Source organism: Rhyacophila brunnea, unplaced genomic scaffold, assembly GCF_057557595.1.
Source record: "Rhyacophila brunnea isolate RB1 unplaced genomic scaffold, BYU_Rbru_1.0 scaffold_144, whole genome shotgun sequence".
NCBI lineage: Eukaryota > Metazoa > Arthropoda > Insecta > Trichoptera > Rhyacophilidae > Rhyacophila > Rhyacophila brunnea.
The window spans coordinates 644,423-655,022 of NW_028232800.1; the positions used below are offsets into that span (position 1 = coordinate 644,423).

The window sequence follows — 10,600 nt, forward strand, 5'->3', positions numbered from 1 at the left end:
AGGGCACTGCAGGGATCGAACCTGCGACATACCGGGTTGCAGCCGGAGGCTCTACCACTGAGCTAAATGCCCATATCAGCTTCATAAATATGATTTTTGGATATGGATTCAACCTGTATGAAAGGGTATTATGATCCCATATTTACATATTATTGAAAGAGTAATAAGCTTTATAGTGTAATAGATATTAATATTTATGAATAATGATTGACAGAGAGTAAAAATATTGATAGCCATGCGATTATTAAAGATTGATTCAGTCACGGGATAAACATAGGTAAATTGAGTTACAATTAAGTATTTTAGGCTTATTTAATAATATAGTTAATCAGAAAATCAAATTCCTTTACAAGATGTAATAGTGTGCTTATTCTGGTCATAAGCATAAAGTTTTGGTCTCCAATTCTATGGTTTGTAATACATTTTTGATTTCAATAACTGTGGGGAATCGAACTATTTTGTTATGTGATTTTGCTCCAGAAACAATATTAATATCAGACTTCAGAACTTTAAATACTTTTGAAAGATATTTAATTAATTCTCTGTTTGCTCTATTTTTTTCCGCAGGGGCTGCAACCCTAACAAATAGTGTATCGGTATCCCATTTGGTAAATACTGTTTCGGAATTTCCTGGTAATACTTTTAAATTCAAGTAGAGGAGGCCATTCTTATATTGAACAAAATTCATAGACTTCGGAAAATGTGGGTAAATAAATGAATTATTTATAAAATCTCTGCAGTAATCAATCTGAAGTATTCGATGTGGCATTTCAGTTAAATATTTTACAAATATATCTTTTTCTTCCAAATATAAAAATCTTTCTGAATTAGCTAACACGTATCAGTGATTAAATTTAAAATTTTGCTACTGTATTCCACTGAATACAGATATTATGATGTTAAATGTATAAATCTAGCTATTCTTCATGATTCTGTCGAAATTATGTAATAAAAGTTTGGATTTAAGCAAAACCTAATATCATTTTCCCAAATTTCAATGAAATCCTCCTATGAACATTATAACTCATCTATTACGACAGATTTTCCGATGTTTCCTGCATTTTAAATTTATTTACTTTTACAAAACACCTCAAAATGATACTTTTTAAAATTATCTGCATTATGTGTGTGGTCGATATGGTTTGTTTGTGGATGGTATATAGAGAACTAATATGCTTGCGGTCAATACCGGAAACACTTTCTTTTATGTTTGAACTAAACTTTACTCCACTTTCAACTGTTGTATTTTTGGTTTCAATATTATTGTTAATCCCAATCTGTATACACGCATATCTTTTGTGTTCATTAAAGCGATATCTATTTAATCACAACAAATCAATCCATAAAAGCTTTGGCTTGGTAACGAATATTCTTTTTGTAACTTATTTGCTTACCTTGAGCAAAAATATTTTCCTGTTTTTTTCAAGACTAGGGAATGACGAAATATACTACAGAATAATTCGATTCTCGGAAGTGTTAGACAATTATTTATCTCATCTAACAGTCTATGAACTAATAATGTCCTTTATCTGTCATGCAGTTGCATTTATAGTCACGTGCTTTGGCGTTGAACTCTTTCTCACATTTCTTCAGGTTTCAATTCAGATGTCTCCGAAAAGATTCATTAGACAAAATATCTCATTGATCTACCTGGTTTCAACAATTCTGATTTTCTACGGGCTACTAATGTGGTTTGCTGAAATAAATATGGTTAAGAAATCCAATAATATGCATAAATACGCATTTAGTGGAGTATTGAGGTTTATTGAGGAAATGCTGCTATGTAGCATTGGATTATACTACTATATAATATTTGCACTTAATGGACTGCTTTGATAGAGTTAAAAAATATAAATAAAACAGCTTTGAATGTACTTTAATAAACATTTTAATTTTTTTGAACTTTGGGGATATAGGAACGCAGAAATGGATGATTGAGGGCCTCATCCATCGTTATTCTTGTATTCGGATCTTTTTTACAGCATTTAGATATGAAGTTGATAGCATTTTCGGAAAGATACGATGGATACACAATATCTTCAGTTAAAATTTTCTTTTTAACGGAATTCAAACTATATTTACCGGAAATTGGTGCCTTACCAGTACAAAGTTCAAAAACAAGTACACCCACACACCAAACATCTGCCTTGAAGTTATAAACTTCATCTTTGCATAGTTCTGGGGGTAAATACTCTACCGTCCCGCAAAAGGTTTGTCGACGGGAATCTCCATTGTATACACTCCAACCAAAGTCTGCGACTTTGATTGATCCATCACATCCAATAAGAATATTTTCCGGTTTAATGTCTCGGTGAATAATATTGTTCGAATGCATGTACCTAAGAGCACTACAGAGTTGAAGTGCAAAACTGGCAACACTTTTTTCTGGAATTTCTCGTGAAAACTTATGCCGATAATCCTTAGCATAAAGCCACAGATCTCCACCTCCAGCATACTCCATAACCAAATATAAGTTTATGCAATCATAGAAATATCCATACATTTGTAAAATATTTTGATGATCTAAGCTCAGATGAACTTCCACCTCTCTTCGGATATTCTTCACTTCTGATTTATGACGAACAGAATTAATGGCAATTATTTTTATGGCGACAATAAATCCAGTCAGCTTATGTTTAGCTGTCCAAATTTGTCCAAATCTTCCCATTCCCACTGGACTCCCCATTTCAAAATCATCAATTGTCGTAAATTTTATTGATGTATTTTCCTTGTCATCTACCAACATGGGTATAATAAAAGCTAAATTATCTTTTATCGGTTTATGCTTTTAATTTGTTGGTTTAAACTATCAAAGTTTACCTTAGGGTTTTTTCAAAATTAGAAGAGGGAAATAGGTATATAGAGTGTTTGTTGGTGATAAACGATTATATATCTTTACTTTATCGTCTACTAATTGGCCCTTAGAACGAAATACCAAAAATCTAAATGAACATTTATTTAACAAGTGCTCGTAAAAACTCGTATTCTAGTCCGTAACCTCCTGTAATAGCTCTACTCTTTGCAATCTGTAGCCCTTCTACAACAATTCTTGCATCCTTTTCATTGCATTGTAGAAGAAGACTTTCCATTTTATTGATGTACTCCAAGCAGATCAAGATGCATGCCGTGGAGTTATTTATCCCCCTCTTGCAATCTTCTATTATTTGTGTATGGATTTTCAACCATATGGAACTATTTTTAATAATGATCTTATTAAAAACATTTCCACTAAATTTTTCAATGAAATCCTGTCGTTCTAACTCTCGATAGATTTTGGATTTGAGATGTTTTATCGAATTTTCTCGACCTCTTTCTCCATTGAGAGTTTTGACTAGCTTATAAGGCTCTAGATGCTTTTGTGCAATAATATTTGTAAAGCTGTGCAAAATGGGGTTCTTTGGAATATGTCTAACCTTTATAAGTCCGTTTTCAATATAAATATCCCCATCAATCACAAGGTCACATAGACAAACAACTCTAAATGCTAATGAAGAAGAGGTACACACATATTTCAACTCTTTATGGTTTCTTAGAAGAATTACAAGTTGGGTATATAGAGAAATGTTCAATCGAGTGTATAGATCATTCCTTTTATTGGTTGAGGAAAATTCCATTTAGGGTTAAATAAACATTTATAAAAACAAATGAACATTGTAGGCCAATCATTGTTCTTCATCTATTTACAATACATTTACAAAACTCAAACACTTCCAGTGTTTTTGTATTTTGCCCCAAATGACAAAAACTTTAGCCAAAGCAAAATATTTGAAAATTATCGATATTCAATCAATTCTCAAATACATATTTCTGAAGGAAAAACGGCCCAGCTATATCCAGTTATTACCACAACCAAAGTTAGTAACCCTAATCCATTTTAAAAATGGAGATGCTTTAATGCCAGACCTAATATCTGGAGTAGAAGCAAGAAAGACCAGTTTAAAATGTACCCCTGATTATAATGAATCTAGTGATCAGAAAACTAAATCCAATCAAAACTCAGAAAGGAGAAGTATTTTAAAAACCTCAACCTATATAAAAATACTGGATGACGGTAATTTAAAGATAGTCTATGAAAATGAGAATCCAAAAATAATATTTAAGAAACGAACAAAATCAGTTATGGGAAATGGAAAATGTTTAGAACAAAAATGTACATTAAATTCTAACTTGCTGAAATTAAATATCACCAGGTCAATACGCATTATAGATAAGTTACCCATGAATACAATCTTTTATAATATACTAAATTCCATGGAAGTTGCTCATGTAGACTTAGGATATATAACACCAGAAAATCTTAAATGTATTGAAAAACAGGATGTTAATCATCTATTTAGCTATTCTACATTTATAAACAGTAACGTAGATTTCAATACGGCCATATTCGAAACCTACCATAAACCAATAAAAGAAACGACCCACTTCATGGTAGCTATTGATTGTGAGATGGTCAAGACAGATTTAGGATCTGAGGTTGGGAGGGTTAGCATTGTAGACCATCGAGGAAATGTAATCTATGATAAGCATGTTCAACCAATCCATAATGTTAAAGATTATTTAACAAAGTATTCTGGATTGACATGGGAGAATACCTCGGCTGGAATTACTTTTGAGGAGTTACACTTAGATTTACAAGATATTATAGGAAAGAGTACGTATGTAATCGGGCATGGGCTGGAGAATGACCTGGAATCACTAAAATTTCATACTGAAAATGTAATCGATACATCTTATTTATTTTTAAATTCCGAGGGATATAAAATAGGTCTTAATATTTTAAGCAAAAAGTTTTTTAATGAGGATATTCAGTCATCTGAGCATGATTCTATAACTGATGCAGTGTGTTGTATTAAATTACTTGCCTTAAAGATAATGCAAACAAAATATTTTTTGAATGGTATAGGAGGCCAGTATTTGAAAGATGTTAAAGTAAGTGCAATACAGGATATTTCAGAAGCCAAGGGCGAGGGTTTGAGACTTTTGGAAATTGAAGATTTTGATTTTGATCATTACAATGATTCTGGGAATTTTTTAATATTTCTGTATTCAGATGGTATAAAGAATTTTATTGCTTTTAATTCTAGGATTGTCAAAAATAACTAACTAATATTTGAGAATGAATATTTTTTTAAACATTTATGTTCAATGAGGAGATAGTTTCTTCTGCAAGCTCCTTATATTACCTAATTTACTAAAGGTTATGCCTATCAAATCAGAAATATTTTAGATTCAATGAATTACTAACTACCTTCATAATGTGCCTATTCCCACATTCTTTTATAATAGCTTAATTCTACTTCTCTGAAATCTTGCAACTACTATTTGTATATTTTAATCTATGTAATTTCTCCTCACTTATTTGATGTTAAAGTATCTATATTACTATTACTTATAGAGAATTGAAAATCAATTTTTGTTGTAAATAAATTTATCTCCAAACTTTAAGGATAACAGACATACATTCAGATGCTTACTCTTTAATATTTAAACTATTTTAATTAATAAATATGCCAACAAATAATTGAATTTCATCTAACAATAAAATATCCATTGGTCATTTAATATGGTGATTATAAATTGAAGCACAATAATGAATGGATTTATTCTTTACCAAATATATTAGAATCTATAATAGCAGATCTTAACTGTTCAGTTGATTTCAGGGAATCCTTAATTGTATTAATTGCCCTTGTCAAGGAGGTATCAACTCGTTTACTCTCAATAAATTCAAGAACTTTATCCTTTAATTCCTCCTGGTGAATTTCAGAGAATATCATCTCAAAGCAGTGTCTAAACATTCCAGGATCTGAAATCAATTCCTTTACATACTCATAATTACTCATAAAGTACTCAGCAAATGAATTTCTGAACTTAATATTGTGACCTAAGCTGGAGCATATATAAAAGAAATCATGAGATTTAACAAAAGCCAAATCGGAAATCAACAAGTCATAGTTATGTTGTTGTTTGATGGTTCCTAGTGCCATAAGAGCGATTTCTTTAATACCAGGAAGCGTAGATGTCAAATAAAATTGCTTGATAGAATCAAAATCTTTGTCAACCTTACTGTAGAAATAAGATCGTCTGAATTCCTGATGAGTATCTTCTGATTCAACAGTATAGGAACCATTATTAACACCTAGGATAGCCAAATAAGATGCAGTAGCCAAATCATTTGTGTTTACTGGTGGATTTCTCAAATCTAACTTTTCTAATGGAGTTTCAATGACTGAATTAATAAGCTTAGTGATTCTACCCACAATCTCTTCATTATCATAAAAGGCAGATTTCAGTACACATAGTGATCCTAGCCCAGCAGAGAGCACTTCATAGTTTGTTTCGGTAGCCATTAACGTTGTTAGCTGGAGTGGAAATTCAGTCTTCAAAGCAAATGCCAAATCAAACAAATCAGAAAATAGATTTAATTTGTTAATATTTGACAAATGCCTCTCCAAAAGTCTTTCTGGAATGTTAGAAATATACTTAACTCGATAAAAACCGGATACCTCATCGTTAAACTTATAAATGTTGGATTTCTTAGGAATTGTTAGAGTTCTATTTTCCATCAAAATACTTTCTACCTCTTCCTCATTGCCATCATAAAACCATCTAATTTTCATAGGAATAGGCCAGAGTCTGGCTGGGGCTTCAAAGCCTTTTGTATACATCTTTTGAGTGCATACTAGGGAATTATCCATTTCGACAACCTCAACTAACGGAAAACCACCCTGATTAATCCAGGAAGACATCAAATCAGAAATTGAAATTTTTGTTTCATTAAACTGGTCCAACGCATTCCACAGATTTTCTGTTTCTGCATTGTCATATTGCTTTTCATTCAAATACAGAACAAGTCCCTTTCTAAAATTTTCTGGTTCAATCCAATTTTCTAGCATTTTTATTACTGAGGATCCTTTGTTATAGGAAATTCCATCAAATATCTGATCAATTTGGTCTGGATCATTTACTTCCACAGCAATTTCATGGGTATTTTCTAGACAATCGGCTTTCATACCATATTCAATATCATCAGCTGCAAATGTGGTCCAAACATCCCAATCAACCATCTCGATAGAGTTCATGGCAAGAGATGATGCCCATGTGGCAAATCCTTCATTAAGCCATAGATCATTCCACCACTTCATAGTTACTAGATTTCCAAACCACATATGAGCCAACTCATGGCATACAGTATTAGCAATATTCTTTTTACTTCTCAAAAGGGAAGTTTCTGGATTCCAAAGCAGCCCAGTTTTTCTAAAGGTTATTAGCCCCCAGTTTTCCATAGCGCCACTGGAAAATGCTGGTATGGCAATCATATCAATTTTTGAGAGTGGATACTTGATTTCAAAATAATCCTCAAAAAATTTCAAACATTTCTCACCGATTTCCAGAGCAAACCTACCCCATGCCAACTCGTCATGCCTAGCATACACTCTTATCGGAATTCCATTATTGATCTCTATATAATCAAGTTGTCCTATAACCCATGCCACAATATAAGTTGACATTCTTGGTGTTTTCTTAAATGTTGTGATTCTATGTGTTTCTGTCTCTTCTTCAAAAACAACTGCTTCATTAGACAGAATTGTATTTTCTTTTGGAGCTTTAATTTTAATGGAAAAAGTGGCTTTCATATCTGGCTGATCGAAACAAGGGAATGCCTTCCTAGCATCAGTTGGTTCAAACTGAGTAGAAAAGATATTTGTGCTGTTATACTGAGATTTATAAAATCCATCCAATGTTCCATATATACCTTCATATACCACCACCAATTTGAACTCGCCTTGGATTTGATCGCTTAAGGTTACTGCTACAAACTCTTCGTCTACTTTTTTATAACTGCTAGGCATTTCTTTTCCTTGTTGAAAGACTTTCACAGATTTTAACCCTAGCTCCTTGCTATTGAATTGAAATGTTGATATCCAAGCCAACGATGCCAAAAATATACTTACTTCTCCACTAAAATTATGTTCTTCGGATTTAATGAAAATCTCATAATGTATTGGAATAACAGAATCAATTAAATTTTTTCTCATGGGTAAAAAACAAACAAAGTTTTTGAAAGAAGAGGTAATTTGGACAAAACTATTAGTCTAATTATGATATAAGGTTTTTGTCTACTGAATAGCAAATGTACCATATCCAATTTATTCAAAAAACTATTATCATCAATTCACCATACATGAATTTATTGATTAGCTACAATTGCCATATTGATTTTAGGGCTCTAGTGCAATCTATTGTCATCTACCATCAGAAAAGACATGTATGGTGAATAGATGATAAATACCTACAGTGTAAATACCAATATATCGATTAAGTTCATTAGATTACAAGATATAATCCATCAACCTCAACAGGCTTTGATACAATTTGAAGTGGCAAGTTATCTATATTTTGCCATATTTGTCCAAATACATATTGCTTATATTTGTCCCGAACATCATAATCAATTGTGATCTGTTGCATTTCGTGCAACTTTTCAACAATTTTACAAAAACGCATCGATGCAATTTCACTCTTTACATTCATATTACTGTCTGCGCAATCCTTAAGCATCCATTCTAGTGGCACAACTCCTGATTCATGGCTTTCTAAAAGAGATTTATAGTATCTAATAGTTTCTATTTTCTTGTTAGATTGCTGTTTAGACTGCATGGATCCAAGGATGATATTCATCAAATTGTAGTTTTTAAGTAAGGCTGCTACTCTTATCATTTTTTTTAATTTTGAAAATTCAAACGTATTGAGCCAGCCCAGGAGACCTTTGTTCTTGTTTTGTATGTGCTTTATTGAAATAGACTTTTCGACTCCATTGTACTCAATGAGATCTTTTGCGCTTAGTTTTTTAATGAGTTCAATATCTATGTAATGTAATATCTCAACCAATTTCTTTGATTTTAAGTTAATATCCTTGCTAATTTGCTCTATTTTGGCTCTATTTCTAAGTGTCAAATCCATGGTATAAACTGTTTCAGGTAAAATATCCTTGGGCCAAACTAAATCTTTAGATGGTGGTTCGAACACAGGTATTTGAATAGGCTCATATTTTTCAAGATTCTCAATTCTAAACTCACATTCAAAATGTACAAGCATTTCTTCGATATCCATAAAGGAGAATACTATCACCAAAGAAGCTAACTTTCCACCAATTAAAACATTTTTTATAACTTATCAGTAATATAACATATTGTGTAGGATATGTTATTTAGAATAGAAAAGTATTGTCTGCAAAAGGCATAAAGGAAAAAGCTTTCAAGCTAAAAAACCCGGTGTTAAAACATTAAGCCAATAATGAAAGGCAATTACTAATTTATATCATCCTTTTGCAGTACTTTGATATCACACTCTGTATCAACAAGATTCGTCAAATCTAAAGGCGTAATTAATACAAGCTGAATCTTCTCATATTTTATAAATTCGAAGATCGAATTGATTGCATTTTTTCGATTTATTGAATCCATAAACACATCGAACTCATCAAGTACCTTAATTGGACAGTCAAAGGATTTCCATAGACAGAGAAGAAAACATATCCCTGCGAAGGATCTTTCACCCCCTGAAAACATATTTTTATTTCCACTTAACTGGGCATTGGGCATCTTCATTTTAAGATGCAATTCTTTAGCATCATGATTAAATTCAAGACTACCCTCATATCCACTCCTTCTTGTATACATTAAAAATAGCTTAGCAGCCTCAACAGTTTTAATATTTTTGATCTCATCTCTTTTATTTTTTCGAGTAATTATTGCCGTTTCTGTTGCTTTCAAATTGCTATCAAATTTTTCGATTATTCTGCTGAAGCCATCTCTCTTGTTTGTTAAATCCTGAATCATTTCTTCAATTTCCTCCTTCTTAGGCATAGTTTCAGCTAAGGATATTTTTTCCTTAACTACCATTTTTTCATCTTCAACTACTGCTCGCTTTCTTGGGACAATTTCGGAACCCAAAGCCTCCTGTTTATTAATTTTCTTCTCTACCAACTCTCTCTTTTTTACCAACTCTATATCCCTTTTGTGAGAAAGAATTCGTACCTTAATCTCTGAGTCTCTTAATTTGGACCTGGCTTCTTCCTGTGCTTTTTTTATGTCAAATGCACGTTTGTTATTTTCAGTCTCCAACAGGGATTTTTCGGCTTCCAAATCAAGAATCTTACTTTGCAAGCCATCTCTTTTTAACTTTAAACTTCTATACATTCTTTCCATTACCGCAAGCTTTCTTTCAATTTGAGATAAATCATTTTCCTTAACATTTTCGTAAGAATTCAGCTCTAGTTTGAAGTTTGTTTCTTTTTTCTGGTAAGTTAATTTATCAGAAGTCAAAGTTTGGATCCGTCTATTTAGTTCATTTTGCTTGTCTTGGGTATTAGTTGTAGTCTGAATTTTAGAAATCTTCTCCACAAGATTTTTAATACGCGTTTTTTTATCTTCAAAAAAATACTTGCCCGTATCTCTTTCCTTAAAATCACTCAGTGAGCCATTTATATTTTTAATTTTATCACCAGTTATAGTATAAGCACAATCGGTATTTGCCGGATTAGAACTTACAGCTTTATAAGCATCTGCTCTGCTTTCGATCAAAATCTTCTGTTCAA

General features: G+C 32.0%; 1 protein-coding gene and 1 non-coding gene across 2 annotated transcripts; both read right to left on the reverse strand.

Annotated features, from left to right (window-relative positions):
• TRNAC-GCA (transfer RNA cysteine (anticodon GCA)) lies at positions 1-72 on the reverse strand. The gene has a single exon. It is a non-coding gene; the product is annotated as a tRNA-Cys (tRNA).
• Positions 73-5,649: 5,577 nt separating this feature from the next.
• On the reverse strand, positions 5,650-7,853 carry LOC147075497 (uncharacterized). The gene is made up of 2 exons (XM_085942453.1): positions 6,575-7,853; positions 5,650-5,669 (listed from the first exon to the last, which is right to left on the reverse strand). The coding sequence occupies exons 1-2, from the start codon at positions 7,851-7,853 to the stop codon at positions 5,650-5,652; spliced, it is 1,299 nt and encodes a 432-aa protein (XP_085798579.1).
• Between the last annotated feature and the right edge of the window lie 2,747 nt (positions 7,854-10,600).

Excerpts from the sequence above, each read along its gene's own strand:
- LOC147075497 (XM_085942453.1), bottom strand. The coding sequence starts at position 7,853 with ATGCCTAGCAGTTATAAAAAAGTAGACGAAGAGTTTGTAGCAGTAACC. Across the intron at positions 5,670-6,574 it reads CAATGAGGAAGAGGTAGAAA|GATTCCCTGAAATCAACTGA; the intron begins GTATTTTGATGG and ends AATACAATTAAG.